This window comes from Ascidia mentula, chromosome 6, assembly GCF_947561715.1.
Source record: "Ascidia mentula chromosome 6, kaAscMent1.1, whole genome shotgun sequence".
Taxonomy (NCBI): Eukaryota; Metazoa; Chordata; class Ascidiacea; order Phlebobranchia; family Ascidiidae; genus Ascidia; species Ascidia mentula.
Window position 1 is genome coordinate 6,294,341 of NC_138571.1, and position 11,954 is coordinate 6,306,294.

The 11,954-nt window shown below is 38.0% G+C and overlaps 4 protein-coding genes across 5 annotated transcripts in view; all 4 read right to left on the reverse strand.

Annotated features, from left to right (window-relative positions):
• LOC145907034 (uncharacterized) overlaps positions 1–11,954 on the reverse strand; it is a 55,612-nt gene that overhangs the window by 8,678 nt on the left and 34,980 nt on the right. The window lies entirely within an intron of this gene.
• On the reverse strand, positions 1,109–4,521 carry LOC145906159 (uncharacterized). Its single transcript, XM_082993570.1, has 9 exons — positions 4,148–4,521; positions 4,012–4,092; positions 3,512–3,622; positions 3,222–3,405; positions 2,956–3,082; positions 2,425–2,570; positions 2,137–2,286; positions 1,895–2,039; positions 1,109–1,829 (listed from the first exon to the last, which is right to left on the reverse strand). Exons 1-9 carry the CDS (start codon positions 4,197–4,199, stop codon positions 1,293–1,295), a joined length of 1,533 nt encoding a protein of 510 aa, XP_082849696.1. The 5' UTR covers positions 4,200–4,521; the 3' UTR covers positions 1,109–1,292.
• Positions 5,202–8,887, reverse strand: LOC145906156 (uncharacterized). Its single transcript, XM_082993567.1, has 9 exons — positions 8,666–8,887; positions 8,413–8,493; positions 7,920–8,027; positions 7,652–7,835; positions 7,352–7,478; positions 7,053–7,198; positions 6,757–6,906; positions 6,339–6,483; positions 5,202–6,261 (listed from the first exon to the last, which is right to left on the reverse strand). The coding sequence occupies exons 1-9, from the start codon at positions 8,694–8,696 to the stop codon at positions 5,686–5,688; spliced, it is 1,548 nt and encodes a 515-aa protein (XP_082849693.1). The 5' UTR covers positions 8,697–8,887; the 3' UTR covers positions 5,202–5,685.
• On the reverse strand, positions 9,329–11,838 carry LOC145906161 (uncharacterized). Of its 2 annotated transcripts, none has more exons than XM_082993573.1 (6): positions 11,495–11,838; positions 11,221–11,344; positions 10,513–11,155; positions 10,226–10,342; positions 10,016–10,157; positions 9,329–9,861 (listed from the first exon to the last, which is right to left on the reverse strand). In XM_082993573.1, the coding sequence occupies exons 1-6, from the start codon at positions 11,637–11,639 to the stop codon at positions 9,548–9,550; spliced, it is 1,485 nt and encodes a 494-aa protein (XP_082849699.1). In that variant the 5' UTR covers positions 11,640–11,838; the 3' UTR covers positions 9,329–9,547. The 2 variants fall into 2 exon arrangements, with proteins under 2 accessions (XP_082849699.1, XP_082849698.1); XM_082993572.1 differs by having other exon boundaries at positions 9,329–9,864.

Below are 11,954 nucleotides of genomic sequence, written 5' to 3' on the forward strand. Positions count from 1 at the left end.
TTGAGTGGAACTGATGAAAACACTGGACATGTTACGGTTTTCGTCGCAACAATACTGTGTCAGTACAACCATGAATGGCTGAAAATCACGTGAACCTTTTCGAAAGAACGCAGTTGGTATGATGGGACTATATGTTGCATTTAACAGTTGGAGCGATGGGGATTGTAGAATATCCTTACCCACAAATATGATTCATTCTGAATCCAAATAAAAAATAAACAATCGTAGTTTTATCAATTTTAATCACACAAACCAATTTCCTCAAAAAGATAACGTCTGCTCGTCGCTATATATTATCGTACTTCATCAACTGTTGCATTGATCTTCTAACCCTAAATTGTGCTCATACACCACAGTGTGGGACAGTTGTAGGTGACCATCACTTCCTTTCAAAAGCACTGGATTTCTCTTTACTGCAGGAATGGCAAATATTACTGCAGGAATGGCAAATAGCTACAACGGTACCCAACGGGAGTTGAACCCACGATATCCTGCGGACGATTCTGAATCTCATCTTCAGACGATTCTTCGAGTTTTAATAGCGTACAACAGTCTATCATTAATTTGTATTGACGTTTACAACTGGCTGTAAGATTATGTTCTTAACCTGGCATAATTTTTGCGCAATAGTAAAGGACGAAAATCCCATTCCGTGCACACAATGTCAACAGCAAACATGACTGAGGGGATCTTAGAGCTTATTAACGTCGTTGAAAATTTAATGCTTGGCCATTGTTAGCGAAAAAAACAAACGATTCAGGTGCCATTTTTGTTCAATTTGTATAAAACACCATGAATTGTCGTTTTTATTCAATGGACAATCGCGTTCACAGTTTTTTTACATGTATGTTTATTAACACTCTGATCAGGGCCTGATCCGAAAGCCATCCACGGTACAAAGCTCAGTATTCCTTTATCTTCATCCGATCTACAAAAAGCGAAATGGAGTGGCAAAATTTCGAAGCAGGATGACGAGTTGAAGAAGATAAGTGTGGACGTCAACATCCCATCTGACGCGATAAGATTATTATCAATTCCGAGCACGACTTTAGGGGGAGAAGTAAACATTTTTCCCCAAACGTTGATCTTTCCGATGTCTCACAAAAAATAGTTGTAAATACCACATGTATTAGTACATTCCATATTTAAACAAATAGTGATATACAAAGAAGAAATACACACACATGTTTTCTGTTTTAGGTTTGAGTTAAAAACGTGCATTAAAGTGGAAATCATGATAATGTCTTAGCAAACTACACAACTGATCACCATTGAGTCGTTTTACAAACTATTTACTCAGCTACATATGCTGCATTGTCAACTGCCGAGTCACATTTGTTCGGTGATGTCTTACTCTTGTGCACCACCATGCGGAAAGGGCCAGTGATCTGCTTTAGAAGTAACACAGTAATGGAAACTCCAAAGGAAAATATGAAGACGAAAATAATCATCATGATCAAAAAATTAAAAGTGAAATGGCGTGATAAGTAGGAAATTAATATGAAAATGGCATAGATGAAGATTACACATCCAAGGTAGACAGCTTGCTTTGTTGCTGAAACTACGCCATCTACCGGCGCTGAAGCGTTTTTCATGCACGATGTTTCAATAAGAACAAAAATATATATGAAGAGCCAGGAGAAAAGCAACATCATATACTCTTCCCCAGCTATAAAAAACATCTCATAGATCCGGCTGAAACCGCTTTTATCCGGTTGCAGTCCTTGTACCACTGTACCACATAGCGCCAGTACTATTGCAAAATACACCAGGGCTGGAATGATCCGAAAATATGGACGTAGGTTTTTCCACAAAGGCAAGCTGAATATCTAAAAAAGATTAAACATGGTTTAAAAGGGCTGTGACAGTGGCAACAATTTGCAACACAACGTACTTGGGTAAAAGCTAAAACAAATCCAAAGCCGAAAGCAAATATTGGCCACGCACTGCTACCTCCTGCTTTCATTGGATCACTCGTCTGAATTGCAACCAGAGTACCGTGAACCAACACCCACACCTCATTCAATAATCGCCAATATCTAACGGAGATAATAGTCTTTGGCTTGGGGCAGTACAGCAACGCAATGTGGTTGTTCTTGATTATCCTTGAGAAATCCATTTTTAACCAATTTTTACCTGTTAAGATGCATGTCAGTGTAGATGAGACTTCCCTGCAGGAGAACTATAGCAGTGTGGAAAAATCCTAAGGTGTGTCCCCAAGTATTTTCCATCGGATGATACCAGAACGTATAGATGGATGCCCAAGAGAAGGCAATGCCATGGTATCTAGTGGAAAACAAAATACTTTCAATATTTCCTCTAACAATTTGAATTCAATTGCCAGTTTCAATACTTTTTAGCTTCGGCACAGGCGTTAACAATTACTTGATGCTTACGTGGTCTTTTGGCATTTGTAACACTTACTTTCTAATAAGTTCGATGGGAGCTGGATGTAGTCGAAGGTATTTGGCAAACTTGTCATCTGACCTCGGGTTGGGCCACATCAACATAAACCCACGGTCTTTGTATTCCATCAACAGAATAAAACAGATCATCATTATCACCGAAGCCTGTGGTTTAAACCAATATGATTATGATGCTTTCAGAGCAAATCCTCCAGATTATGCGGGGTGCAATCAAATTTCAATAAAATCGTGAAACCGTTCTGTAGATCTAGAACAATCTATCTTAACCTTTAGTCCTTTGTTACTCTTTTTTTTTTCTATTTGCAATCAATGGATTGATTTTGGTTCGAAGTGCATTTCATCAAATGTTATCGTGGATTATATTCACCGAGTCGTATTAGCTGTTTATTACACTTTACCGGTCAGCAAGCTCAAAAAAGGATGGGAACCACTACTCTGGGACGATCGATATAAGCTTATAAAAAGCATTCAGTGTACTACTGTAAACAGTCATACAGATAGTAAAGAAACATCCATGATGTTGTAATACCTGGGATGACGACACCGAAACATCTTGAGCTATTCCATCGTACGTCCAGTGTGTTTGCACCAAATGAATGATGTGAAACGTTGCATTGATGAACAGAAGAGACCAGTTGAACCAACGCAATCTTGGTCTTCAAAAACAGCTCGCTAATTCGTTTAACCACGCCTCACACAAATTGCAGGAAAAGCGGAAAATTAAGTAACCGTGGTAAGTAAACGACATTTAAGTTTCAATAATAATAAATCATTCACTAATATATCTACACATACTCGTATTTTTTTGAACCCTTCTTCCGATATGACATGATGAGCTGGGCTCGGTAAATGAGAGTCCACATGAAGATTTGGTGTAAACAGTAAAAGAGCCAAACGACGGCATGACTGACAGCCGAAGTTTCAAGTGGTGGCTTTTTCCAGAAATACCAAGTTGTTGTACATTCGCCACTGTTTCGACCTGTGATATTAATGGATAGCATAAGATGTGGGAAAATGAAAACCCCATGTTGCTTTTTATTAAATACATAACAATGGTCCTACTGGGTTTTAATGTCTGGTTTTACCTGGCACCGACGTGTCGTTGCATCCGAACGGTTCGGGCAGAAATCGTTCTTGTGTATTGTTCACACTCTCGTAATAATACCCAGACTGCGCGTTCCAACCTTCGACGATTCCTATACAGTTGCAAAACAAAAGTTTCAAGCCGTGCCTTTGTAACGTGTAAGGTAAGTCGATGCTACATAGGCGTCATCAATGCTGGGTCTTATGTAACTAGCCATACAGTGAATTGGACATCGCATTATGAATGTTTGAAATACTTAAATGTAGGTAAATTCTGTATACCTATAACGCTGAACCAGTGTGCTGACACAAACACACAGAAAAATCAATAGTCAACAGGTTATTCTCATGTAATTATTGACTCGTTGACCTTATCATGTTCCACCCAAACTTATTAACTTTCAAGAATTATTTAAATGCATTGAATTCTTATTTTCGTGGTTGGCAGCCGAACCGAAATGCAATAGGAAAGATTATGTGTTTGCAGTTGGTTCACACTTACCCCAAGCCCACATGCATCCAAGCAACGTGATGATAAAAAGCATAGACGTACCCCAAGCTATTGTATCCTGCTTTGGAAAACCTAGAAAACAAGCATTTAACTTTCACTCAAAACTACGATTACTCACATATCCTACATTTTGCATTTCTGATGTTCGACACCCATGTTTTCTCTTTATCTACCTCCATTGTGTAAAGCAAAACAGTGGATTATAAACCTGTTTGTCGTAACAACACTTCCCAGCAGCCAACCTACAGTAAATAAAATTTTAATCGCATTTAAACAGATTAATCAAGCCACAAACTCCAAACTTGAAGTTGCAACCATATTGTTATACAAGCCGCAAAAACCTCTCCACAGAAAGGTTCAGACGTTATTGAAGAACTTTTCGTTCCGCTTCAGGAGTTGCTTGGTTGCGTCGGGGTGTTGTTTGACGTTACGTGTAACACAACTAGCCATGATCATTGTCGTTGCTTGTTGTCGCATAAAGTAGAAATTGTCAGAACTTGTGCAATGAGGCGCTAAACCAAACATATGAACGAAAGACTTCGGTTAAAAAGTGCTCAGAAATAATTACAACTTGCGTGATGCGCTTGAAAGATTTCTTTCGTTTCAGAGTCAAGATGATTTTTGTACTAGCCAGCAGAGCACTCATGCGAATCCTCAACTTGGGTTTGACTTTTCACCCATATCTCGGCCCATGTATTATATAACCTTTGCACAACGATTGATGTAATAGCAACTTGTAGGTGCGCTATTGCACTGTTTCTCGAAATTAGGTAGATACTAGCACATTTTCAATAAATTGTTACTGGCGCTGCCAGGCATATTTTATTGGCGAATACTGCCCTTCTATCGCACATTGCTTGATTTACATTTCATACCTCCAGATGAAGGCTGCTGCATAACAGCCGAAATAAAATAAAGTTTGTCAGAAAGCAGTATTCAGCAACTAAAACATTTTGCTGAAAAGTTTATATGTGTTTGAGTACGCACTTTAAAAGTAATGAATCCTCTACCACTAAGCAATATAGAGCCGAAAACTTATTTTAGCCAATTAGATTTCAATAATGTAGCTTGGTCTGGTGACGATCTTGCCAAATAATACCCGGCTAAGACTTGGTTATTTCCTAGTAGGTCGAAACAGTGTCCCTGTCTGCAGCTCACAAAAGAAAGTTGGGACAAATTTTATTCACATTGCAGCCACAGACAAACCAATATCGACAGAATAAACACCTGTAATTTTTATTTGCATCTCGCTGGCATATAATGTGAAAACCAGTATGTAAAGTTCTCGACAAACATCGAAATGTTTTGAATTCTGGTTTTCAGGCATCATTGAACAAAGGCTTTCTAAACTATTTTGTGGAAATGAACATTTAATTCCTAATAAAAGGTTTTCACAAGAGTAAATCTAAAAAGTGTACAAATGTTTGTGGTTATAGGATCAGAATGAAAGTAAATATATTATTTTGATATTTTTATGAAATCACACACGTGATGGTACAGAAAATCACTTCTACAGAAACGTTGATACGAATCTAACAAAAACAATGTTCGAAAATATTTTGTAATCATCTACAAATGAGGTTTATTGAGATAGTTTAACCTGATGACGGATTGAAAAGCATACAAAATTACAAAAGAAATATTTAAGTGCTTGTTACTATATAATTACAATACAGTTTTCTGTGATGGCAAAGTACAAAGTTTTGTCTCGGGTTCATACGACTCGTTTGCATTTCCCTTGTCTGACGTCACGGAACCGGACTTACAACCGTGTGTCATCTTCCGGAAAGGGCCTGTAAGCTGCTTAAAAAACATAAGCGTGATAGAAACAGCAAAAGAAAACAAGATATTGAATACAATCATCATTATGACAAGGTTGTAGGTGAGGTTTCTGGCAAGGTATGAACCCACAACCATTAAAGCGTATACAAATACAACAAGCGCAACATAAAACGCTTGTCTGGTTGCTTTGGGGTCGTTATCAACTGGATGAGTTATGGATTTCTTCATCGAGGATTCTATCTGAATAAAAATGAAAAGAAACAGCCAGGATAGAAGCAACATCATGTATTCCTGGCCAGATACGAAGAACATCTCATACATCCGACTGAAACCGGATTGATCCGGTTCCAAACCTTTCACAACTGTACCGCACAAAGTCAGTACAATTGCAAGGAAGACAAGAATGGGAACGATCCGGAAATACGGAGATATCTTCTTCCAAAAAGGCAGGCCGAAAATCTATGTATCAAAAGGCATTATCAATTAAATTCCAATTCTAACATAAATTGAATATATTGTTTGTGGTTTGCACTTACCTGTGTAAAGGCAAAAACAAATCCAAACCCGAATGCAAATATGGGCCAAGCACTGCTTCCCCCCGCTTTGATAGGATCGCTGGTCTGAACAGCAACTATTGTACTGTGGCATAATACCCAGACCTCGTTAAGGAGTCTCCAGTATCTGAAACATGGCATAAAACAGTCATAAAAAAAACTTTATGACTTACTTAATGGTAATCGTTGATACTTTTAAAGGTTACATAACCTATAACGCGTTTATGGAATGTGATAGTAGGCTATACAGGTTACCATCATGCATATTTTTCACAGTATTTTTTGTCAGCGAGTAATTTTGATTTAGGCATGGAGGAAACCACCTAATCACAGCAAGGTGCCAGTTCTGTGCGATATGGCAATAACACACTTGTGTAAACACATTTATAACTTTTATTACCTGTTAAGATGCATGTCAGTGTAGATGAGACTTCCCTGAAGGAGAACAATAGCAGTGTGGAAAAATCCTAAGGTGTGCCCCCAAGTATTTTCCATCGGATGATACCAGAACGTGTAGATAGATGCCCAAGAAAACGCAATTCCGTGGTATCTAAGTGCAAAAAAGCATTAGGATTTCCAAGCTATTCATACATATATGATTGGCGCATAATAAAAAATATCCAGTATGTTTATATGTATATGTACCGCTCCCAAAGAGTAGTGTAATTGCAAACAGGTGATTTTCGCTAAACTTACTTTCTAATAAGTTCAATGGGAGCTGGATGTAGTCGAAGGTATTTGGCAAACTTGTCATCTGACCTCGGGTTGGGCCACATCAACATAAACCCACGGTCTTTGTATTCCATCAACAGAATGAAACATGCCATCATAAGAACAGAGGCCTACGTAGCAAGTCATAACTATTACACAACAGGCCATATATCCGATGTGCAATGTTTGGTAATTCATCATCACATTTTATTCGAGATGTTTATGCATAAACATATAAGTTATGTTCTAGTAGGCCTGCGCAACATGACAGTATTGTTACAAACCTGGGTGGACGACATTGCCACATCTTGCGCTGTGCCATCATAGGTCCAATGTGTTTGTACCAAATGAAGAACGTGAAAGATTGCATTCACTACCAATAGCGACCAATTAAACCAACGCAGATTTGTACTGCAATAAAAAATTACACTTGAATGTTACCTCTGCCAATTAAACAAATCATTATCGGTATACAGTATAGTCAAGGAAAGTCTCCAGTTAATATCGCAAATTTACACACTACGGGACATGTATAGTATGTACATGTTTAAATAATTTCCAAGTGTTGTATTAAAATCTCTTACTCATATTTTTGAATCCCCTTTTTCCGAAATGTCATGACGAGTTGGGCTCTATAAATAAGCGCCCACACAAAAATCTGATGCAGGCAATAAAACAGCCATACCATAGCGTGAGAGAGAACAGAAGCTTGATTGGGGGGAATTTGCCAGAAATACCAAGTCGCAGTGCATTCTCCGCTGTCACGACCTGTAACATGCCAGTGGAAGGGTAAAAAAATGACCTCAACGCACTTTTTCCTGCGCAAAGTTACTTATTTAACCAACATAGTACCTGGTATTGTTTCGTTACATCCAAAAGGCTCGGGCAAAAACCGTTCTTTGGTATTATTCAAATCCTCGTAATAATATCCAGATGGAGCATTCCACCCCTCAGCAATTCCTGTGGCAATATTTTCATCTTGTTTTTAAATTAGCATTTGGCTATCTTGCAGGGCATGCGGTAAACACCAAGTTTTAATATTACGGCAAGAGGCAAAGGTGTTAGTATATATATGGTCATGTTTCTCAACTGAGAAGAAATTGACAGCGATTTCGAATAATGACAGCAAGTCTACATTTTTACTTTCGGCGCTTTTAATACCTTTTATCTTTTAGATTTTTGCCCAAAAATACGGCAACATGAAACAAACCCAAGCGTATTGGCACACTTATACGGAAACTCAAGTAGAATTGTGTCGCTACATCAAATATCCAAACTGTTACTTGTAATAGAACAAGGGATTTTGACAAAATCTTTTCTGTGTTCACACATCTGCAATGCTTACCCCAAGCCCACATTCCACCGAGCCAAGCCATAATGAAAAGCATTGAAACTCCCCATGCTAGCACGTCCTGTCTTGATTTGTCTGTGAATCACAGCGGAAGCACGTTACCGTGACTCCATACATATTAACTGGTAGACAGATCAGAGTGAAACAATTTCATTTCCGTGTGCTATAGCTATTGTCATTGGTCAAGGAGCAGTTACTTGCCTTGGATATATTACTATGTTACATAACAAGTGTAACCTTACAACACCTTTTCCGGATTGCTCGTGAGTGCTTCCCATATTTGCTTTGGATTCCAGTATTTCACTGATTTCTAATCTTCAAAACACATATCAGGGACTAATTTTATTGCTAACTTGACCACCTGGAACCTAGTTGATTATGCGGTCAATTATTGACAGTTCTATTACGTCACGTGTTATATAACGCAAGGCTCTGGTAACGTGATACTTCCAGTTACGCATCACTGAACATCAAACGGCAGTCCGTAGCAAATGATCAAATAAGAACTTTAAAAAAGTGCTGCACATGCATGTTTCGCCCTTGGCACAACTACAAAGTAATTAACCATACACAAACGGACAATAACAGTTGTGACTGAAATACCGCAGCGCACAAACAACACAACAATGCGCGTCATGGTTGACTTAACACAAGCTTGTCCTTTTTTTCTTTCGACTGATCAGTTTAGCGCCCACGCGCGGTAATAAAAAAAAACAATTTAAATTTGTTTGTGTGGCCAAATGTTTTAAGATAACAAACCAAAGTTAATGTGAGTATAATATTTATGGAAACCTGTTTGCACCCACTAGGTGTAATCAAAATTGTTTATTTTGTCCGTTCCTCAGCCTAAAGATTGAAAATGCTAAACCCTGATAGCATATACTAAACTATGATGTGTATTTTGTTTCAATTATTGTATTGTAAACAGTTGTAACTTGCGTATATTCCATTGCAAATGTAGGTACATACGATTGATAAAACGCTTTTCTAAATGATGTTGCACTTTGCAATGTTATAAAAATTCAGCCGAACATTGTACACACACAAAGCAGCAGTTATCACCACATAATGGTATCAGTATATGCAGCAGACAAGCAAAGAGGTATTAAATTCAATAGATTTGGGACTGTCATGATATCCCTAATGATTTTTTTAATTTGTATGCAATACGACTGGCACCGCCACGTGCACCAGCAACATTTAAAGCATCCGGGCCCAACTGCAAAGCTGCATAAGGTCCCATAACGAACACACCACTGTTCTCACACCATTCAAGGTCCTCTGTTAAAACTGGTAATCCTCCAATGGTGTCGACATCATACATTTTATGCAGCTTCCTGAGAAGAGGATCTTCTTTTGAATCGACCACACTTCCGGTGGCAAGAATAATATTGTCAGCCAGAACTGAATTTCCGTTGCTTAATTCGACAAACCACTTGCCATCTACTGATGCAAAATGTGTGTTAAAGATGACCTATGATAATGTCCTTGTTGAAGTACCAACCAAAAATTAAGACCAAAAATACTAGCCCATGCAAGTTAAACATTAATATGCAGTTACTATTTTCCTTGGCAACATTGTGGTAAAAAAATTTACCAAAATCTTTTTCACATGACCACACATCAGTTTGCTCAAATATGTCCAACAACCCTTCATCTACCAGTTTTAAAAGCTGTTCGTGCACGAAAGGAGTTACGCTCCCTCCATTTCTAGCATCAGTCAGAATTTTGAAACGTTCCTGTAGATTTTAAATAAATACACACAAAGTGGAATGACAACAAGCAGCAGAAAATTAGGAAAAATTACTTGATGGTTGGAGATAGAAAAGTACTGTGCTAGCTTGATAAAGCGGCTTCGACCAATCCACTCCAAACACAAGTCAAACTGCCGGACTTTCAAAAAGGATCGACACACCAAATAAACCTAAAAACATTCCAGGTAGATAGTAAACATATATATGTATATTATATAATTCTTTAGCTTTACTGATCACTTCATGTAGGTTAGCATCATAGCTAAAAAAAATAAAATATCTTGCAGCTTTTCGTTTAGGCAGAAATAATGTATAATAATACAATCAGATTAGTACTTACATGACTTGCACCCATCATTGCAGCTTTGATGGCCAAATGCCCTGAGCTTAGACCTCCACCAATTATTACTACACTATCTCCATCATTAATGAAACTGGAATTGCCATTTGTGGCATATTTGCCAGGAGATGATGAGGCAGTAATTCCATTTACCATACTTTGGTTAATCAAGTCTGCTGAATGCCGAAATGTGCGACCAGTGTAGGCAGCACAAATATCCTCAGCCCAACAAGGAATGTTTTTTGTTGTGTTTCCGGTGGCAATTACAACTTGTTTCGTTTTTACAGTTTCACCAGTAGTTAACAGGACCTCATACACGGTACCAATGCCTACATGTTCTTGTTTTAAAAGATTTACAACCTTGCCTTGTTTCACACATTTGTCAAGGCAGTAGTTGTGCACAATTTGGTTGCAAAAGTCCCAAAATAATTTGGTGGATGGAATAATAAACGGACCTGTAAACTTTGAACCCCTAATGCTCCTGGATATGTCAAGCATTTCTGACTCACGTTTTTGCATCTTGGCAAATGCCATTAAGCTTTGTAAGTCGAAGGCATCTGGGTGGATTGAGGAAGTTGATCTTAAATGTGAAATGCCCAAAATGTCAAACTGCTTTGCCCACTGTGCCAACCAGCAACCATGTCTGTGGATAAACAAATTTATTTATTTATATGTAACACATTATCTTACATTTTAAGGTATACTTACATATCAATAACACATACGTTGTTCAACAAATTATTCTCTTTCTGCTTTGATTGCAGAAAAGATTTTATCTGTCTCGGTGTTCGCTGCATTTGAGGATTATCTTTAATTTTGGCCTGAAGTTTTCCTAAACAAAGGGAATAAAATTACTTGCCATTATGTGAATTTAAATTAATTATTGTTTTTGAATATTAAGAAATATATACACACACACACACACACACACACACACACACACACACACACACACACACACACATAACCGTAGTTTGCTAACCTTCATCATTCCGTGAAAACAATGATTGATTGTTTGGTCTTTCTTCATATTTATCTTTTACGTCAACCAAGAGTCGAGTGAGAAGGGACAGAGCATGTGGCCCTGCTCCGATAATAACTACGTCATATTGCACCTCAAGGCCCATCAAATACACGACCGGGTCGTGACGACCCCGAAACTTACCAAAGGGAGGGATCCTATGTTGACAAAATTAGGCCATTTTAAAGACTTTGTAACAAAACTTTAAAGCTAGTTACATTGCCGTCATTTTTTACATGATATAGTATATCTCCAGACTTTTTTGTTGGTATTCAATCATTTAAAACCACGTATTAATACTTAGATAACACTTACTTTGCACGTCATGAAAGAAATCAAGAGGATAAAAGGGAGTTCCCCTCTTAACAGACACATTGACGCGTTGAGATGGTTTTACAAGGTCAATCAGCAACTTTCAAAT

Coding starts and splice junctions, on each gene's coding strand:
- LOC145906159 (XM_082993570.1), bottom strand. CDS start 4,199: ATGGAGGTAGATAAAGAGAAAACATGGGTGTCGAACATCAGAAATGCA. Junction 2,571..2,955: donor TTTCGGTGTCGTCATCCCAG/GTATTACAACAT, acceptor TTTAAACCACAG/GCTTCGGTGATAATGATGAT. Junction 2,040..2,136: donor ACTGACATGCATCTTAACAG/GTAAAAATTGGT, acceptor TATCTCCGTTAG/ATATTGGCGATTATTGAATG.
- LOC145906156 (XM_082993567.1), bottom strand. CDS start 8,696: ATGGGAAGCACTCACGAGCAATCCGGAAAAG. Junction 7,836..7,919: donor ATGTAACGAAACAATACCAG/GTACTATGTTGG, acceptor GGCATGTTACAG/GTCGTGACAGCGGAGAATGC. Junction 6,484..6,756: donor ACTGACATGCATCTTAACAG/GTAATAAAAGTT, acceptor GCCATGTTTCAG/ATACTGGAGACTCCTTAACG.
- LOC145906161 (XM_082993572.1), bottom strand. CDS start 11,639: ATGGGCCTTGAGGTGCAATATGACGTAGTTATTATCGGAGCAGGGCCA. Junction 11,345..11,494: donor GTTTTCACGGAATGATGAAG/GTTAGCAAACTA, acceptor CCCTTTGTTTAG/GAAAACTTCAGGCCAAAATT. Junction 10,343..10,512: donor CAATGATGGGTGCAAGTCAT/GTAAGTACTAAT, acceptor GAATGTTTTTAG/GTTTATTTGGTGTGTCGATC.